This window comes from Octopus bimaculoides, chromosome 7, assembly GCF_046866305.1.
Source record: "Octopus bimaculoides isolate indiv1 chromosome 7, ASM4686630v1, whole genome shotgun sequence".
In the NCBI taxonomy this organism is placed as follows: domain Eukaryota; kingdom Metazoa; phylum Mollusca; class Cephalopoda; order Octopoda; family Octopodidae; genus Octopus; species Octopus bimaculoides.
In genome coordinates, this window is record NC_142934.1 from 46792574 (window position 1) to 46815058 (window position 22485).

At 37.4% G+C, this 22485-nt stretch overlaps 1 protein-coding gene across 7 annotated transcripts in view; it reads left to right on the forward strand.

The window, feature by feature from the left end:
* LOC106880808 (cGMP-dependent protein kinase 1) overlaps positions 1-22485 on the forward strand; it is a 170886-nt gene that overhangs the window by 21067 nt on the left and 127334 nt on the right. For all 7 annotated transcript variants that reach the window (XM_089355251.1, XM_089355255.1, XM_089355252.1 and 4 more), the window contains one exon: positions 3738-5182. In XM_089355251.1, coding sequence (XP_089211377.1) covers positions 4884-5182 — 299 coding nt within the window. In that variant the 5' untranslated portion in view covers positions 3738-4883. The remainder of the gene's footprint in view (positions 1-3737; positions 5183-22485) is intronic.

A 22485-nucleotide genomic window follows, 5' to 3' on the forward strand; every position in this document is an offset into this window, starting at 1 on the left:
GGGGTCGATGTAATCAACTTCAACCATCCCTCGAAATTGCTGGCCTAGTGCCAAAATTTGAAATCAATAGTAAGGTACTAAATAAAATATTAAACTTCATGACTTGACTTTGCACTCCACGGAGAAAGTTGGAAATAACCAGGAAATTAAAGACAGTTAAACTACCTTCTCAAGGTCGGTTTTAACTAATATTTTAATTTTAGACCAAATCACAATTGATATTCTTAAGATATTAGATGATGGGAAATGTTTGAAGCGTATCAATTAAATCTTAATTTTCTTTAAATTTCAATTCTTTCGTGTTTCTCATTTTTCATCGTATTATGCTGAAATGACTTTTCTTAAATTGCTGTCGTAAGTAGTAGTAGTAGTAGTAGATGTTTTGTTTATTGTTATTCAACCCTGGGCCAGTCGTAAACGACCAGACCTATAACCAAATATATCCCCACCGTAACTATTCCACCTTTTCAGATCCAATCTATCTCGAATTTCATCATCATCCAGTTTGCACTTCTCTTTTATTTAAAGGTATTAGAGTACTGTTGAGGGAAATTTGGTTGCAATTGATGGTTGGTCAAGTGATCACTTTGAAGCGTCCTCATTAGCTCGTTAGTTGTTTGCTTAGTAGCGCTGGAAGGAATTTCAATTCCGAAATCTTTCAAAAATATTTATGAATAACTTTAAAAGTAATGTTTTAAATTATTGAATCGAAATTTGAGCTATTTTCTTTTGGCTGTTTCTAAAATTGTAACTAGAATTATTCCCCCCTTATTAGAATGAAAGGGCAAGTTGGCCTCGACAGGATTTGAATTCAGAACGTAAAAAGCCGTACATATACCACGAGACATTTTTTTCCCCCAGTGATAATTGTTTCTGATTTAGGAACAAAGCTGACCGTTTTGCTGGAAGGAGAGGTTAAATCGTTATCACCATTCTCAGAACTTGACTGGTACTATGCTTTATCGACCCCGAAGGGATGAAAGGCAAAGCTGGCTACGACAGCACTTGAATTCAGAAGGCCGGGAGGATCTTTCTGATTTGGCGGGCGTCACTTTTTATTTATGTTTTATTTAGTGTGTTTTCTACCGAAACACTTTCAAACTTCGTATACTTGTATATTTTGTGTTATAGAACAGATAATAATTTTTGTATTCGAAGTTATTTCATGTAAAAAATTGTCGTATTTCGGTAATTTCAACCAATCACTGACGTCTATTGAGGTGAAAACAATTACTGCTGTGAATCGTCAACAAAGCGTTGTGCGGTGTAATGGGATCTTTTCCCTTGAATAAAATTAGTGCCGTTGTTTGTCAATAACAACTATCAGCGGTAATGTTATTTATGACATCGTTCGTGCGTTTGTACCGGTTTTAGCTTTAGGGTTTTAGGGTTAGGGTTCGGGTTTTAGAGTTAGGGTTAGGGTTAGGGTTTTAGGGTTAGAGTTAGGGTTAAGGTTATGAGTATTTTTGCCATGCAAGATATTTTTCTGACGCCGTAACAGTTCAATCGTAATCCTTTTAATTGTTCCTAATTTAAGCACAAGATATGAAATTTGGGAGAAGGTTGGGTAGTAGATTCGACTGATTCTCGTAGTTATGATGATGAAAGGCAAAGCTGATTTCGGTGGGCTTTGAACTCACAACGTAAAGAAGTGAATGAAATATCGCATGACATTTTGTCCAACGTGTTAACGATTTTGTCTTGCACAAGGCCAAACATTTCGAGGAAGAGGCTCCCAGAAAGATAGAAAGCAAAACTGGTTTTGGCATGATTTAAACAGCTTTGAGTTGCCGCCTACAGGGAATTCTATTGAGATCATGTTTTGTGAAGAAAAGATTGCATGATTTAACCCTGTCCTGTATATCATGATAGTAACTTGAGACTTATGAAAGAAAAATATTATATTAGCCGCAACGTAACAAACAAGGGATAACTGAAACACTGAAAATAAGCATGGGTGAATAGGACAAACTTATGAAAATGCTTTGGATAGGCGAAGGGTTAATATTATGGAGAGAGACAAGGCGGTGAGTTGGCAGAATCGTTAGCACGCTGGTTAAAATGCTTAGCGGCATTTCGTCCGACTTTACATTCTAAGTTAAAATTTCGCCAGGGTCGACTTTGCCTTTCATCCTTTTAGGGATTGATAAAATAAGTACCAGTCAAGCACTGTGGTCGACATGATTGATCTACCCCCTCTTCCGAAATTGCCGACCTTGCGTCAAAGTTCGGAATCAGTATTATGTTGAGAGACATAGGGTAACTCACTCTATACCTTGCAGTGTTTATATACTTACATTCGCAGTTCAAATCCCACTGTTATAGACTTTTTCTTTGAACTACTTCGAGATCACCAAATATAATGTGATTTATCCTTTTTTCTCCACTTTACAGCAATGTCCTTTCGTTTCAGTGATGTTACAACAACGTACTCCTGTTGGCATCTGTTTTTTAAGACCCATTTGTAAGAAAGAGAAACAAGAAAAATCTACTTTATTTATTAACCTCAGGAGGAAAGAAGGCAAAGTTGACCTAGGTGTAATTTGAACGGGGAACACAAAGAGCCGAAACAATTGCAGCAAGGTATTTGTTTGCCGATTACCTGCCCTGGTTTTATTAAGCCAAGCATATCATTTTTATTTGAAAAAGAAAAGAAAAAATGCTAGAAATGCTTAGTAACAAACTGACGACAGTGAATGCACAGAATTGTCAAATCACCAACAAAATGCACGGTGGTATTTAGTTATGTCTCTTCTTGTTTTGAGTTCAAATTCTACCGATGTCAGCTTTGTTTCCTTTCTTCCGGGGGTCGATAAAATCAAAGGAAGAGTCAGTAGACTACAGCACTCACCTACAATTTAATATTTCAGGGAAAGAAAAATATTAGAAGTTCTGATATTCAAATATTCTCTGAAAACATTCATGGAAACATATTTCAGTGTTGTGAAATGGATTTTAACTGCAGATCGAAACCGAAGTTTCGTGATCAGTTCACCAAATTCTGATGGCGTTGGGTCACTTGCACACCGGCGCTCACATTCATAGATATTCGTGGTTTTGTTTTAGACTGGCGGTTATCCATCTATGCTAGTCTTCTCTTTTCACGCCACCGATGTTTATCTAAGGAAAAGGCTGCCAACTTGAGCCGATACAACCTGGTAGCAGTGTCGTGGCAGGTCTTGCTGCAAGAACGCAGTGAGACAGAAGAATGAACGACAAAGTTGACCGCGTTCGGATTTGAACACAGAGCTCAGAATTGAAATAAATACCACGCGAATGTTTATCCAGTGCTCTAACGATTTTGCCAGTTCACCTCAAAGTCAGGTCTAAAATGATGTGAACTCACATAGAAACAAAATGTAAAGAGAAAATTCACCTTCAAATGAGCCTCTCTAGCTACACGAATGTGATTAAAAGCTTGTCATAAATTACTGCTGTAAACAGGTGGAGAAATGTGCAAATGACCAGTGTTTCCATGGCTTCAGGGAGTACACCTATGGATGTTATGTAAGATGAAGTCATCAAATGCCACCTACCTTTATATCTATCTATCCCTCTCTTAAACACACATGCGTACATTTTAACAAACAGTTTGTTCAGTTCTTCTCTCTCATTTGATGTGTTGTTGTTGTAATGGCTATTTTATACTCCTATTTTTTGTTTTGACGTTTTTGTTCGTGTTTCTAAGCGGTCTCAAAGAAATTTTTATTTACTATTATTTTTTCTTATCATTTCAGAATCAAATACAATTGTCATGAGATAACTATTTGTTGTTGTCCTGGTAACCATTCATTTTATTGGAACATGAACGAAGATGATATTCAATGGTGAGATATTGTTCACTCCAACTACAAACATTATCACTAGAACTGAATGGTCACAGCTAGAGCGTTTTTTATCATCGGTCCACTAGAACAAAACTGGCCTGGGGTTAAACAACAACAACAACGAGTATCATCTGTATCACCATTACGGAACTGGAGTTACATTGGAAAGACAAAAACAACCCAAGATGCGAGTTGGTCGAAGCTGTATAACTGTTCGATATGGCTGCTATGAATAGCAATGTAAACAGGCATGTTGACAGAAAGGGAATTTTAGACATCTGCTTAAAACCTTATGAAATGAACATGCGCACAAATTAAAAAGTAACACACACACATATACACACACACACACACACACACGCACAAATACGTACACAAACACGTAATACATACACACCGATACGCATACATACGTCTGCACACACACACACACACACTCACATATTTACGACGGGTTTCAGCACAATTTCCGTTTACCGAATTCCAATCCTAAGATATTGATCGACCAGAGGCTAGGAGTAAGAAGACACTTGTCTATGGTGCCGCACAGAGGGTTCTGATCTGAAACTACGTAGTTGCAAACAGAACCTCGGGATTACACAATTGCCTGCACCTGTATATCTATCTATATGTAACAGTATTTTCTTAAAGCTTAGATATTTTGAGGCAAATTTCTTCGGCTGACGGCTTCAAAGAAGACAGGCACAAACGAACCAAATTTCTACAGATTATATTTCAAAAAAAGAAAAAAAAAAGTGTGTCAAAGAGATTATGTCAAATAAGGGGAAAGAATAACGATCGAGGGGCTGTATTTATCGATATTATATATAATCTTTAAAATTACTGTTTAAAATATTTTTACAAGCAACACATTTTGTGGAGAGAAGTGAGGTGAAAATGGTAGGTTTATCAGCAGAGATCTCGTTTTCTATGGCTGGATTCAAAGAAAGGTGACGATAAAATGCACCACTAAATATATGAAACTCATCAACTGTAACCGTCCATTCAACCGTTGAATTATATTGTTATATTTAACTTTCCGAAAAATCTAAGAACATGTCTGCGGAAACACTAGAGGATCGTTTGCGTGAGTTGAAGGAAATTTTAGTTACCAAAGAGATTATTATTCATAACCAAAAGAAAAAACTCAACGAAAAAGATCACATAATAGAAGAACTTCGCAGCCAATTGGATAAATACCAATCTGTTCTACCTCTGTCTACTGCGATTCCAACATGTGTGGTTGCAGGACCGCGTAAAGTTCGAGCTCAAGGAATTTCTGCTGAACCACAAGTGTTAGGTTCTTTACATGAGTTCAGTAATCTACGTTTAAGGAAACATTCAAAGACCTATCAGTAAGTACAGATTTTCTAATTTTTCACATTGTATATTGATATTTATATAATCCTTGTATCCATTTCAATTTCATTACACTAAGTCTTATGTTGAAGAACTAAATCTAAACGAAGTATTTAGTTGCTCATTGGCGAAAGCTGAACTCCCCTGAGTCATATCCGTTGTTAGCTGATGTTTATATGATGAATCAAATTAAGTTATAATATGAGTAGGTTTTAAAATAGGAGTGTTGTCACATAACAGGGTTACAGAGTAAAATGAGTTCAACCATTTGTTTAAAGCAGTGGTTCTTAACCGGGATCCATATGACCCGTAGGAGTCCATATGAGATTTTGTTGTTAGAGTTTATCTGCAATAAATTGGTTATACTTCTACAAAACACAAAATATTTTAACAATTTTTCTACACAATTCCTAATAATATTTAATTATAAAAATATAATAGGACTTTTAAACATTGAATGGCTGTGAGGGTTCATTCAAATAAAATAGGAATCAAAGGATAAAAAAGGAATCAATAGGCAAAAAATGGTTGAGAATCATTGGTTTAAAGCTTATCTGTTTCAGTCGGTGACTCTGTGAATTTCTAAAATATATTCAGTAATTTATCGAAGTAGCGATGCCACGTGAAAAGTTCAGATCTTGTATTTAGGTAATTTGCAATATTTTTCCAATATAAGATTCTGCGCATAAATTGCATCATTTTGTTCCATTTATATACGGTCTGCTTTGCTCTCGTACATGATGGGCGAAATATGGTTAAAGTAGCGTTGTTTGAATTTGCTGTCATTCCTATATAGTACTGACACCTCGTCGTTCAGTTAGGCTTTCACAGAGTGATATTGTGAATGTCATCCTCTTTAGTTTTGTTTTGTGTTTTGCGATGTAGTCAGATGCAACTAATTCTTTTTGTAAGCGCATAGTGAACCTACGAGAGAGTGTTGTACTTGTAAGACCGATATAAAAGGATGGCCTCATAAAGTTTACAATTTTTACTTTTACAAATGAGTTTATGTATATTGCATTATCCATTTGTAGTTTGTTCTCGAGTTTACATATTGTTGTTAAAGAGGTTGTTGACTTTAGTGATTCCTAGTATATCATTGGTGTTAGTTTATGATTTAGTGTGAAGTATTTTGTGTTCCATTCTTTGAGATTCTTAATGATATGTTCGTCTGTTTTATATTTAATATTATTGTATTCATACAGCATATTTTGTGTCTGGTCTATTTTTAAAACGTGTAATATATATTGTTATTGTTGTATTGTATGTGTCTATATTCTTCTGTGGATTGGTCTGTGAGTTTGATCAGATGTCCATTGTAAACTGTTTGTTTTATTCTGTGGACTTCTGTTTTTAATATTCTTTTGTGGAGAAGTATATGAATTCTCTTCTGAGAAAAGATTTCACTACTGGCATTTTGTAGCTTTCTGTCTCCACACAGGTGTGTGTGTGTGTGTGTGTGTGTGTGTGTGTGTGTGTGTGTGTGTGTGTGTGTGTGTGTGTGTGTGCGTGCGTGTGCGTGTGTGTGTGTGTGTGTGTGTGTTTGTGTGTGTGTGTGTGTGTGTGTGTGTGTGTGTCTGTGTCTGTGACTTTTGTGTACAATGATGTGATGTATCAAGTCTTTTCTTCTTTTCTACTTGGATGCTTACTTCAAGAAATGGAGTTATATTTGTATTATTTATATTATTTCTGATGCTAAACTTTAGTACCATGCTGTTTTCCAGTTTTATCTTACATTTATCAATGTTTCTAGTATATTCATCACGATGAATTTGTTTCTACTTTGTTGTCTATGCAGCTAGGTAAAATGTCGCAAACGCGAGGCCTAAGGAAGAACCCATAGCTACTCCATTTTTTGTTGATGATAATGATTAATTTAGGGACTTTATTGTCCAAACAAAACGTAAGGGATACATATTAGTGTGTGTGTACGTGTTTGTACATGTGGTACATGAATGTGTGAGCGTGTTGTGGGTGTTGTGGCTATTCACTCATATCCAAGGGACACTGCCATTGTCTATCAAAAGAACAATCAACAGCGCTTGCGCAGCGCTTTAGGTTTACACGATAAGGTTTACATAATATCTCATAAACCTTATCCACCCCATTAGCACGATCTAGAGACAAACCGACGCAAGATATCTGGTGTTAAAAATGGTAGAAGGTTCGAGAATCTGAGAGTGTCATTATCTTCAGATGGTGCTGTAGGTCTCCAAAATAATCAGGAACATTTCCTACACAATGTACTCTATGTCAGAGTAACCTTCTAAAGACGTGCTTTAACGTGAACCAAGAGGCGCCTCACTCCCGGTGAGCCGGACACCAACCATGAGTTTCTAATACCTTGCGGTATTGCTAAATAGTTGATTGTTCGTTGTTGCTATCCTACTTCTTAACACAATTTGCTTTGTCCTGCAAGCCTTCTAGCAACCCTCCGTGTGTGTGTGTGTGTGTGTGTGTGTGTGTGTGTGTGTGTGTGTGTGTGTGTAGAATGTGTACAAAAATAGAATAAAAATTTCTTTTGTCAAACGTGGCTTTTCCTACCCACACCCCCTGTGTACTTTAACAGTACTTGAGATACTTGGTAATGAATTTACTCCATAAATGGATAACTCAATGTTGTACAATCGAATGAAAACCGCAATCGTCAGACTTCACCTTCATCCAATAAAATTTTTATTTTTTTGCGATGTTATTAATGATAAATGTAAATCAAACTCAGGCTGAGAAAAGTAAAAAAAAAAAAAAACTATCAAGGTATCGGTCACTCCCCGACAGGTGTATGGTCGAGCCTGTGGCAGTTGAGAACTCCGGCGTTCGTGGCCCTTGGCCCATATTCCTGCTCACCGCTATCAGGACGGAGATTGCTGTCCACAAACGCGAGCGCCATGAGTCAGAGTGGCTGTTGCAAGGCATCTCTCTCGCTATCTTCCGTGGCAACACGTTTTCCATTTTGTCTGCTGGTGCCACCTGAAATATTTCTATATTGTGAGAAGCAAAATTCTCCGTTAAGGCTATAAGCTCTGTTAATGACATATTTCATTGCCATGAAAACGATAACAATAAAGAAGTCTGAACTGAAATTTTTGCATGAGTGTAGAAACTAGACAAGTACACGAGCATACTGAAGGTTGGCAATGCGACACTTAAGAAATTGTGCTTAATTACAATTTTAGAAACTAACACTTGAATTTTCTATATTTAACTGTTGTAAATAACATTTTCTTTATTGTCTTCACAAAGCTATTGTAAAAACATATACATCACAATTTTGTTATCATCATGATATTTTTGACGTTTTAATAATCGAAAACTGTATAATTAGTATTGCAGTAAGAATTATACAATATATTTAATAAATATGAAGTCACTGAAAAGGATAACTAGTAGGTACATTATTCGTACTTATTAACACTCAAAAGGATTGGTTGTTTCAGCTTTCATCTACCCAGGTACGAAGAAGATATCTTCATATAGAAAAAAAAAAAAACGTAAACAAGCTTTTACTAGCGTTAAGTCATGTACGTGGTATTAGGTTGACAGTGGGGGATTTATTCACAAAGGCACCAACACGGCAGGGTATTTTTTCATATTAGCGGAAGCTATATATATAAATATATGTGTATATATCTATGTATGTCACTGTGTATGCATATGTATGTATGTATGTATGTATGTATGTATGTATGTATGTATGTATGTATGTATGTAGGTAGGTAGGTAGGGAGGTAGGTAAGTAGGTAGGGCAGGGTAGGTAGGTAGGTAGATAGGGCAGGGTAGGTAGGTATATTTGTGTGTGTGTGTGTGTGTGTGTGTGTGCGTGTGTGTGTGTGTGTGTGCGTGTGTTTGTGCGTGTGTGTGCGTGCGTGCGTGCGTGCGTGCGTGCGTGCGTGCATGTGTTTGTGCATGTGTGTATGAAAGAGGGAGATGTCAACGAATAGAACAGCATTGCCCTATATGGACAAAATAATAAACTGAAGCTCCCTATTATTATCATGAGAGAAAAATTCATGTTGAGCTAGCTTTATGAAGACAATAAAGACGACGTATTTATGACAATTAAATAGAGAAAATTCAAGTATTAGTTTCTAAAATTGTAATTAAACACAGTCTCTTAAGTGTTCACATTGCTGCAATGCTGAGATTCCTGCAACTCTAAAGTCTCTCAGGCCGATATCGAGGTCAGAACAAGATGGGAGGGGAGAGCAGTGAAGACTGTCGAATCAGCAGAATCACGGCTACGATCTATAAAGATGCATAGCGCTCATGGCCGTTGCACTTCGAAGGCTGGCCTGGGTGTTACTACAATACTTCACTAAAATGTTGTTGTTGTTGTTGGCACTCCGTCGCTTACGACGTCGAGGGTTCCAGCTGATCCGATCAACGGAACAGCTTGCTAGTGAAATTAACGTGTAAGTGGCTGAGCATTCCACAGACACGTGTACCCTTAACGTAGTTCTCGGGGATATTCAGCATGACACAGTGTGACAAGGCTGACCCTTTGAATTACAGGCACAACAGAAACAGGAAGTAAGAGTGAGAGAAAGTTGTTGTGGAAGAGTACAGCAGGGTTCGCCACCATCCCCTGCCGGAGCCTCGTGAAGCTTTCAGGTGTTTTCGCTCAATAAACACTCACAACACCCGGTCTGGGAATCGAAACCGCGATTCCGCTGCCCTAACCACTGGGCCATTGCGCCTCCACTTTATGGATAAAGAGTATTCGCTATCAAGCATCTTTGCATTGAGACTTTTCGGCATTTTTCATAACTTAAACGTACTCCACGCCTTTCGTTTCATTGGAGATTTGTTCTTACTGTCTCGGCAGTAAATGATTCCTTTGTTTCTGCAGCTTGTTAAGTAGCCACTATATAATAATGGTTTCAAATTTTGGCACAAGGCCAGCAATTTTGGGGAAGGCATAAGTTGATTACATCGACCGCAGTGTTCAAATGGTACGTATTTTATCGACCCCGAAATTATGAAAGGCAAGGTTGACCTCGGCGGAATTTGAACTTAGGACGTAAGGACGGGCGAAATGTCACCAAGCCCACCGTGCTAACAATTGTGCGAACTTACCGCCGAGGTCGACTTTGCCTTTCATCCTTCCGGGGTCGGTAAATTAAGTACCAGCTGCGTACTGGGGTCGATCTAATCAACTGGCTCCTTCTCTAAAAATTTCGGGCCTTGTGCCTAGAGTAGAAAAAATTGTGCGAACTTTTCACCCCTACATAATAATAGCCGTTATAAATGTTGTTGAGGTGAGTAGTCGATTTCTTTTGCTATGTTTTACATGGTATATATATATATATATATATATATATATATATATATATATATATAGAGAGAGAGAGAGAGAGAGAGAGAGAGAGAGAGAGAGAGAGTTAACATAAGATGTGCAGAATGAATGCACATACTTGAAATCGTGATAGGCGACAACTAAAGGACGTTACACACACTCGTGCCAACTAACACACATACACACACGCACATGCCAACGCACGCACGCACTCACACACACACATATACACTCATATATGTGTACACACACCTAATAAATTTGTTACTTTTAAAAATTAGTATTCGTTTCGTAATTTTGCATAAACATCAAGTAATTTGATAGAAGTTAAATTATATTTAGTCTCTGTATCCCATATTGCCTGACATTACCCATCGTGGCAAAAGTGTACTTCCAAAGTTAATTGTCATATGACGGGTAATACGCTAGTACTAATAATAATATCTAATATAGGCAGGGGGCCAATGATTTAGGGAGAAGTTTTAGCCGGTTACATCAATTCTAGAACATGACTGCTACTTTATTTATCGGCCTCACGAAGGATGAAAGGTAAAGTTAACCTCGGTGGGATTTCAACCCAGAACGTAAAAATGATAAATAAATGCTCTTAATTTTCTTCAACTAACTACCTTCGAAAACTAATTAATTAATTAATTAATTAATTAATTAATTAATTATGATTTTAAATTTTGGCACAAGGTCAGTATTTTGGGAGAAGGGGTAAGTTGATTACATCGACCCCAGTACTCAACTAGAACTTATATTATCGACCCCGAAAGGATGAAAGCAAACTAGACCTCGGCGGAATTTGAACTCAGACGGACGAAATGTCGCTAAGCATTTCGGCCAGTATGCTAACGATTTTGCCAGCTCACCGCCTTAGTAGTAGTAGTAGTAGTAGTAGTAGTAGTAGTAGTAGTAGTAGTAGTAGTAGCAGCAGCAGCAGCAGCAGTAGTAGTAGCAGCAGCAGCAGCAGCAGCAGCAGTAGTAGTAGTAGTAGTAGTAGTAGTAGTAGTAGTAGTAGTAGTAGTAGTAGCAGCAGCAGCAGCAGTAGTAGTAGTAGTAGTAGCAGCAGCAGTAGGTCGTACCGGCCACTTCTGATGAATGGAAGTATTTATTTCACAAGGTATTTCAGTAGAAGTACTGTTAAAATGTAAGCACCATGAGCTTGAACTTGCATGTGCAGTTGCAACAACAAATTTACGTCATCATCAAGCAAATATCCATCTGCAAATAATGACATTTCTATGGGAAAACAAATATCGCTGTCAGATTTCATGTGAAATCCTAAAAACGAATATTATCGGCTGAATGTAAGAGAGTAAGAAAATAATACAGTTGATCTTTGATACATACTACTACTTAGAGTATACAATTCCATGCAGGAATGCAACTGGAATACAGACTGAAACAAAATATGGAAGACGTAAAATGGAGGCTGTTGGAAATTTTACCGTCTGTAGCTTTTGTTGCAACCAAAACTGACATAAGGACTTGAAATTTCCTAGATATTGTTGCAGCGAAAACAGGGATTTGGAGTTTGATAGATATTTACATTACTGTAATAGAGTGACGTAAACAGAGGAAAGACTTCCCCCGGTAATGAATGACCATGGGATTGCACCTAGAAAGTTCCCTTCCGAGACACAAATCCAGGCAAGGTTGTTTATGGAAGACCAGCAGTTGCCTTTGCATACCAGCCTCCCCCTCTTCACGCCACCGATGTTATCCAAGGGAAAGGCAAAAACCGATACAGCTTGGCACCTGTAACGTCGCAACTCATTTCTGCAGCTGAGTGAACTGGAGCAATGTGAAATAAAGTGTCTTGCTCAAGAAGACAGCACACAGCTCAGTTCGGAAATCGAACTCACTACCTCATGGTTGTGAGCCCGACGCTCTAACCACTGAGCCACGTGCTTTCACAATGACGCCAGTCAATAGCGAAATCGAAACTAGAACAACCCTTCAGAGAAAACCTGAGCACGAAGATGTAAGTGTATGTCAATAAATTTGATCTGGATTGTATGACATGATCTGTGCCTCTGACAATGCTTGGAGTATAGAGAATGGTTGAAATAAGTGTGACCAGTGGACTGATCTAGGCATACTTTGGTCACGTTGTTCAAGTTGCCGACTGTATTAGTAATTGTGACCAAACCAAGAAGACTATACAGTCTGAAGAAATAAGAAGACAATTCGTAATTGATAAACGGCAACATGAGGTAATTCAAGACAGGGTTCACTCGCTGAAAATCAATCCATCTTGTACTTTCGTGGCTTCATGGGCAGCATTAAGTTACTACTGACATTAGGCTGGATCAAGATATAACTAGCAAAACAGATTTTATTCTCTTCTGTAATGAAAATAGGACTTTTAATAACTTATGCAGTGTACTCAGTGTCCTGACAGGCGTGACAACTTATATGCACTCAAAGTAACATGTTTCTTCTTCAGAAAATTATCCAATAGTTTTTTCTCTTATTGAAGAATTATCTGAAAACTGCCAACGATGATTAAGATTTAATCATGAAAGTAAAATCTCTGAAAAACAAGGAAGTAAGCAGAATTTTCTCATAGATCAGCTAGTGCCAATGCTACATCGTCACAGGATCTTAGTTACAAACACGTTTCAATCTTGAATAATAATAATAATAATAATAATAATAATAATAATAATAATAATAATAATAATAATAATAATAATAACAACAACAATAATAAAGAATCATTGTAATTTAGACTGAAACGATTTCATCAATCATACCTGCCTTTTCTTCAAACTTAGCTAATATGATTTATGAAACACGGGCTCAACATTTTTTGTAAAATAAACGTATGAAACAGGAATTTTCTGAATTTTATATATATATATATATATATATATTCATGGAGGCGGTGAAGAACTAATCAGATATTTCCCTGAAGAAGGTACGGAATGATGCAGATGATGCAGATACACTTCATCGGTGGGCGAGAACGAAGGAAATTCCTCACTACTTCTAAAGTTGCCCCGAAAAATTCTTTCCAACACTTGTCATTTCAGTTACATTTGGGGAGAATTTTCTGTCATTGGTTTACTCATTCATATCTATCACAATCGATTGTCATGTGACATTGTAGACTATATTATCTTTCGAAATAAAAATAAATCTGCTGAAACAAATGAAATAAACGCTGAATGCCGTCATTTTACAATGGCAACTCTAACTAACCAGTTAATTGTTTCAACACAACTTATTGTAGAATGCTCCTCATTGTGTTATTTAGTCTATGTGTTATATGAAATTGGCATTAATAAAGGTTTTGGGAATTAGCGATTTGTTTTCTATCTTCGGCGGCCATTCATTACCATATACAATTTTGTTGATATTCACATTCTTGTAATAATTACATTAGCATTATGACGGCGAGCTCACCACACACGCACGAATAAAGGGTTACCAACAACTTGCAAAATAGTTCATCTGAAGAGAAATAAAAGACATCCAGAATCTTCAGAGATAATAAATTGTAGCGTTGGCACTATGAACATTTTTCACTTTACGTGTCTCTATACGCGTGTCCGTTTTTCGTATATCAATAAATATGAATAAATAGATGTATGTGTATTTATACTACTTGAATGCTCTGTAGGTGGCATTATGTCCTGCGCCGAACATAACTAAGTACAAGTGCTCCGGTGAAATAATTCATGAGGTGTAGGCGTGAGAAGAAGTTTGCTTCCTCACCACATGTTTCCGGATTCAGTCCCACTGCGAGGCACCTTGGCCAAGTGTCTTCTACTATCGCCTTGGATCAACCAAAGTCTCGTGAGTGGATTTGGTAGACTGAAACTGAAAGAAGCCTGACATATGTATGTATATATATATATATATATATATATATATATATATATATATATATATATATATATATATATATATATATATATATATATATATATTGGATTGGCAACTAAGTTCCCGCCGTTTTTTGAAATTTAAATTTTTTAAAAGGTTTAATAAAAAATACCAACTAATTAATTAATAATTAATTAATAATGTATTCACCCTTGTTGTTTACAACTTCTTCCCAGCGGTCAACAAGATTTTCATTACCTCGTTGGTAGAAATCACCAGATTTCGACTCGAAAAATTGATCCAACCAAGCTTTCAATTCTGCATCAGTATTGAACGAAACACCGCGCATAGCCTTTGAAAGAGATCGAAAGAGGTGGAAATCTGTTGGGGTCAAATCAGGAGAGTACGGAGGGTGTGGCAGCACTTCCCAGGCATGCGTTTGAATGGCTTCCTTGGTCATATTAGCGATATGAGGGTGGGCGTTGTCGTGCAGCAGAAGAACTGCATGCTACCGATTAAGTCTTTTCTCTTGAATAGCCGTGTGGATTCACTCCATCTGTTGAACATAGAGTTTCGCGTTGACCATTTGGTTCCGTTCAAGGAATTCGTAATGGATAATCTTTTCCCAGTCCCACCATACGCACAACATCGTTTTTCGCGGATGAAGATCTTGTTTCACGCACGGTGTCGCTTGTTTACCGGGGCTAAACCATTCCTTACGCTGCTTCATATTGATGCATCATATTCATTTTTCGTCGCCAGTAACGAGTTGAGCAACGAGTGACGAGCTAGCAAACCAGCAGATATTGTGGCTCGTTGATTTTTGTTGTTGTCACTTAAAGCATGCGGAACCTATGCTCCATACTTCTGAACCTTTCCCATCGAGTGAAGATGCTTCCCTATATCAGTGTGGGAGCATTCCATTTTCTCTCGCTAGTTACCTTGTCGCTTGACGAGAATTTTCGTGCAAAAGTTGGTTTAATCGCTCTTCATCGAACTCAACTGGACGGCCAGAACGAGGTGTATGTTTGAGGTCAAAATTTCCATTTTTGAACTTGGCATACCAATCACGAACGGTTCTTTCAGCCATGGCACCCTCTCCATACAGAGCACAAATGTCGCGAGCAGCTTTTGTGGCCTTAGAACCTTGATTAAAAGCAAAAGGAAGGTGTCGAAAATGCTCGTTTTTCTTAACTTGACATTCCATTTTAATGATCTGAAAATAAACAAAAATTAATTAAAACTAACTAGAAAAGAAAATAGATTCCAAAATGATTCAAAAATAGAATTCTCGAAAGAAATAGATTCCAAAACGGCGGGAACTTAGTTGCCTATATATATATATAAATATATATATATATATATATATATATATATATATATATATGTATATATATATATATATATATATATATATATATATATATATATATATATATATATATATATATATATATATATATATATATATATATATATGCATATATATATATATATATATATATATATATATATATATATATAGTTTTAGGGAAAAGAACCAAGGTTCATGGACTCATGGATGAAAATCCACTGTCACATATAGAAAAAAAAAATTAAAAGCACAATAAATGAGTATAATATAATACAAAGTAAATAGCATAAGGTAAAGATAATAAAATGACTACACGTGTAGAAAGGAAATTTAAATCGATTAAAATCGATTAAAGTTATCGAAAATCAATTCTATTCAAAAATACAGCTAATCTTCAGGTCAAAATGCAACAATAATAGTAATAAATAAATGTATTTCTCAACCAACAATAAGTACCAAATGAATTTATATAAAATACTTATTGTATAAAGATAGAAAAATATTATTAAAAATATCAAAATAATAAACGTTGTGAGTTCAAATTCCGCCGAGGTTGCCTTTGTCGTACATCCTTTCGGAGTCGATAAATTAAGTACAGTGGAGTATTAGGGTCAATGTAATCGATTTAGCCCCTCACCCAAACATTCCATAATCAACCCTACCTCCATTATAATATATGCTAACAGGTATATTATATACAAAAACCAGCTTAAATAAATTTATATCGTTTTAAATACAATTTGAACGAAGTTTAAGGTTAGAATAACAATAAAGATAATATTAGCACATATTTAAACGATACAATAGTTAAAGCTATACTATTTAAGACCAAAAACGTTTATTTAATTATCATTAAAAATCAATTGAATAATAAAAAAATACAAGAATACTTTTTATTTCAAACGATGATATAAACAAAGTAAAATGTTGTTGCAGTTCAAACTGAAATTTAAGCGTAAGAATCAGAACTAAAGGTTAATTAGAAATTATATATATATATATATATATATATATATATATATATATATATATTTGTGTGTGTGTGTTTGTGTGTGTGTGTGTGTGTATGTATGTATGTATGTATGTATCTATCTATCTATCTATCTATCTATCTATCTATCTATCTATCTTTGTATGTATGTATTTGTGTGTCTGCGTTTGTCCCTCCACACTCGCTTGACAACCGATGTTGGTGTGTTTACGTCCCAGTAACTTAGCGGTTCGGCAATAGAGACTGATAGAATAAGTACTAGCTTACAAAGAATAAGTCCTGGGGTCAATTTGTTCGACTAAAGGCGGTGCTCCAGCACGGCTGCAGTCAAATGACTGAAACAAGTAAAAGAATATATATATATATATATATATATATATATATATATATATATATATATATATATATATATATATATATATACGACTGGCTTCTTTCAGTTTGCGTCTACCAAATCCACTGACAAGGTTTTGCTCGGCCTGAAGTTATAGCAGAAGTCACTTGCCCAAAGTGCCACGCAGTGGGACTGAACCCCGGGACCATGTCGTTGAGAAGCAAGCTTCTTACCACACAGTCACGTTTATACGTTCTTGTGTCTGCATTTGTCCCCCACCACCGCTTGACAATCGGTGCTGGTTCATTTGCATCTCTGTAACTTAGCAGTTCGGCAAAAAGTTAGCGATAGAATACGTATCAGGCTTTAAAAAAAAAAAAATAATAAGTCCTAGGATCGATCCATTCGACTAAAGGGTCTTCAAGGTGGTGCCCCAGCATAGCCGCATTAAACAGCTAAAAGGTAAAAGATAAAGATGAAAGATACACATTACAAAAAGTATTGAGTAATCTTTCAGTAAGATTGTTTTTATTATAGCACGACATAAGGCGACGACCAGGGAGATACGTTAACACGCCAGGTCAACAGCATAGCGACATTTCGTCCGGCAATACGTTGTGAGTTCAAATTCCGCCGAGGTTGCCTTTGTCGTACATCCTTTCGGAGTCGATAAATTAAGTACAGTGGAGTATTAGGGTCAATGTAATCGACTTAGCCCCTCACCCAAAATTTCAGGTCTGCTGTTTATAGTAGAAAAACACGACATAAGCGCACATACACACACACATATGTAGGTAAAATAAGCACCCGAGATACTTTTTCGCAAGCAGAACCTGCAGGGGCTTCTTAAAGGTTCTCTGATCTCTTTTGCTTTGTTAGGGACCCTTCTTTATTGTCAGCAGATATCTCAGGGTCGCAACATTGAGCATCTTAGACTCTGTTTCGCTTGAAGGGGGCAGCGAACACATACACACACACTTGTTTTTGTTGGCACTCCGTCGCTTACGACATCGAGGGTTCCAGTCGATCCGATCAACGGAACAGCCTGCTCGTGAAATTAACGTGCAAGTGGCTGAGCACTCCACAGACACGTGTACCCTTAACGTAGTTCTCGGGGATATTCAGCGTGACGCAGAGTCACATGACTGACCCTTTGAATTACAGGCACAACAAAAACAGGAAGTAAGAGTGAGAGAAAGTTATGGTGAAGGAGTACAGCAGGATTCACCACTATCCCCTGCCGGAGCCTCGTGGAGCTTTTAGGTGTTTTCGCTCAATAAACACTCACAACGCCCGGTCTGGGAATCGAAACCGTGATCGTATGACCGCGAGTCCGCTGCTCTAACCACTGGGCCATTGCGCCTCCCCCCCCCCCCACACACACAAAATTGCTCCTGCGGAAAGACTCACGCTGTTTCGTATCCCACCTGCTACGCTTTCTCTCCGGTGGTTTTCTCCAGTTGTTTGGGTTGCAAACTGATATTCTGCAGGAAACTACGACAGCAACTTCAATGTGGGTTTTTTACTTCGACCATCGCGCTGGCCTAGTGTGTTTCGGAGATTGTTTAGATATTTTAAAGGTTATATAGGTAGTACTGACAGCTCTCGTTAAACTTGATAAATAAAAATTGTAAGAAACGAATCCGCGTGGAAATCTTAAATGGTCGTTCTACTAGTCAGAAATAACAGCCAAATCTCCCTCACATCATATCGAATTGTCTTAAAAAAGGAATAATTAAGATGATGTAGCCAGACATCCAATATTTCTTTAAATAATCACAAGCTAAACTCATTGGTCATAAACCAGATCGATTAGTACTGTTCTGTAATTAAGCAACAGCAGCAATGACAACGATTACGAGGACGAAGGTGACGACGAAAACTCGATAATTATGTCTGTTTAATTTTACATCCATTAGTGCTAAAATCACTCAACGTGAGTACCGAATGCAGCGGGTTTGTTTGGAGATAACTTTTTGTAATAAATACAGAGTTATTTCCCTTGTGTCAACTAAAAGGTCGTAGTCACCATACATATATACTGCATAGCTAAGACCACCATTGCTACATTCTGCGGGTCGGGAATCAAGAGAACCACTATGTGAACGTTGATCATGCTGGAAATAGTAGCCAAATAGCAGTCAAAGGTTTACTCGATTACCTTTGACCTAAGGCTAAATAACAATATCTTAAATAGAATTAACCAACTAGGAAATCTCTGTCAGTCATAGGTAACCTGCAGCCCGCGGCACTTTCTGAATGGCACTTCTAATGAAAAATTACCTTGAATTTTTTTAGTATGGAGACCCGCCTGATCATGAGCCATACGTCTCTTGCGTGTCTTTCTCGAAAAAGGATGCCCATGCCTGTTCTACCATGTTATTCGCCTGCTAAAAATAGCAGTCATATCTCGCTCAAATCACTCATTATTGTCTTAAATAAAGAAGGCTATACTGGGATTAAATGATGCAGAGTTCACTTTGTAGCTAGTGAAAAGCCAGGACAGTAACAGCTAGGATATCTTTAATGATTGATCTCATCGATCAGGGATGACTTGGGGAGACTACGGAATTTGGTGCAGTTCCTGGCCTTGCCAGTTACGGTCAAGCCGTCCAACCCATGCCAGCGAGAAAAACGGGCGTTAAACGATGATGACGATGATGATGATGATGGTGGTGGTGGTGGTGGTGGTGGTGGTGGTGTGTGTTAGAATCTTTTATCATTTTGCTTCTTTTAGTCATTTTACTGTGGCCATGCTAGGGCACCGCTGTGAAGGGTTTAGTCGAACAAATCGATCCGAGTACTTTTTTTTAAAGTCTGATTCCTATTCTATCGGTTTTGATGCCGATCCACTAAGTTACGGAAATGTAAACACACCAACACTGGTTGTCAAGCGGTGGTGGGGGACAAACTCTAACACACACACACACACATATATGCATACATACATACATACATACATACATACATACATATTTTATATATATATATATATATATATATATATATATATACGACGGGCTTCTTTTAGTTTCCGTCTACCAAATCCACTCACAAGGCCCGAGGCTAAAAGTAGGAAACACTTGCCCAAGATGCCATGCAGTAGGACTTATCCCAGGACCAAGTGGTTGGCAAGCACACTTTTTAACCACAAAGCCATTCACTAAAAAGAGACGTGAATCTCAAAATACAATTTGTTTTTTCTACTTTGAATAAGTCGAAGGTTGTTGTTGTTGTTGCTGCTGCTGTTGTTGTTGTTGTTGTTTAGTCCTAAGTTCGTCCTAGAATAAATAAGATATTCCAATTATAGCTATCCCGTCTTCTGTTTTTTATAACTGAAACAACATTACACTGTTGTGTCGTTTACTATTTAAAGATGGTAGAAGGAAAATGGAGGGTGAATTTGACTGCTATTTTTGTTGTTGCATGTTGAGCTGTTGTATACTGGCTCCCTATATGACTCGTATAGGTGCCATGGCTCGCATAGGCTCCGTAGAGAGAGAAGCAAGATGTTTAGAAAGAATACACGTTTGGTCAGTTGGCAATTCATCGAAACATTCATATATCAGGCATGGGTAACATTTTCGAAAAGCAGGTCGCATGAGGCATGGCTCATCAGGCGGGCCACACTACTATAAACAATTTAAGTTAGCTGTGCCATTCAGAAAGTCATGCGGGCTGCAGTTTACCCTGGCTAATATATACGCATTACGTTTACATATATTCATTAACTAACATTCACCACCACCACTACTACCTTACCATACAACACTACTACCACTACAACCACCATTACCAGTTCACCAATGAACTACTACTTTTACATCAACACTACGACCACCACCATCAAAGGACATTACCACAGAACACCTCATCATTGCTGCAACCACTACAATAGAATGCCACCACTACTGCCGTAACAACAACAACTCTACCACCACCACCGGCGCCACCACAGCACAAAAGACGCTGTAACCTTTAAAGACTGTACTGTGACTACTATGTGACCAAGACACTGAGAGAAGTGGTGATGTGGTAGAAACAGTAAATGCACGTGGTTTAGTGGTTAGGGTATTCGGCTCATGAGTGCAAGCTCGTGAGTTCAATTCCCGGCAGTGCGTTGTGTCCTTGAGCAAGACACTTTAATTCACGTTGCTCCAGTCACACAGCTGGCAAAAATGAGTTGTACCTGTAATTCAAAGGGCCAGCCTTGTCACATTCTGTGTCATGCTGAATCTCCCAGAGAACTACGTTAGGTGAACGCGTGTCTGTGGAGTGCTCAGCCACTTGAATGTTAATTCCACGAGTAGGCTGTTCCGTTGATCGGGTCAACTTGAACACTTGTCATCGTAACAGACAGAGTCCCAATTATTAATAACCCTCGGTAATACTTTAAGGTAAACGTTCGAATCTAATTAAAGTTTTATATTTTGTATAACAGGGTGGACGAACAGTCACGCACAAAATAATTTCAATACGTTTCAGAACTGTCAAAGATATTCTTCAAGTTTTCTAAAATTGAATAAATTAAATAAAATCATGATGAATGCACCCGTACATGATGAATAAAATTAATAATAATAATGGTTCCAAATTTTTGGCACAAGGTCAGCAAGTTTCGGGGATGAGTGTAAGTCGATTATATCGGACCCCATTATGCAACTGGTACTTATTTTATCGACCCGAAAGGATGAAAGGCGAAATCGATCTCAGCAGAATTTAAACGTAAAGACGGACGAAATGCCGCTAAGCATTTTTCCCGGTGTGCGAACGATTCTATCAGCTCGCTGCCTTAAATAATTGTGATAACATAATTATAAATAAAATGTTTAGGGGTATGACTTTTGACCCACCCTGTATTTACTTCGATGGATTATTTTTTTCTACCCTCTCTTCTGTATTCATTTTTTAATGTCAAGCATAGAACGAAAGTTGACATCAAGCTAACGTTGAAGTTATTCTACATCGTTTCTCTTTCCCCATCATCTTTATCGCGATGGTATACCTCATAGATATTCATATTCCCCAGGTTGCACCTTTCACAATCTGTCTACTGTTTAGAGTCAAAAATGGTGCAAACGCCTCCCAGTTCTTAATATTGGATTTAAAATAAATCATAACGCTTTCCTACCGTATATACTGTGTTTTGATCAATCACTCAATATGTCATCTTTCTCCTTTTGTCTAATATAATCGGCGTCTAATCTAATTGGTGACGTTTTGTTTGACTGCTGATCAGAGATAGAGAACTTTCGCTGCATGGTTGGAGATGGGACTTGTACAACAGGTATTAATTTCATCCTTACCTTGCAATCCTCACCAATTTGAATGAACTTTCTCTACGGAAAACATATCTTTGTAGTCGAAGGTGCCTCCGTTATTTTCTCTTGAACTCTTATAGTTTATACATAACTTTGATAAATCTAACTTTGGTTCAAATTTCAAGATCTAAACCAACGAGGTACAGATATCGAAACACGCATC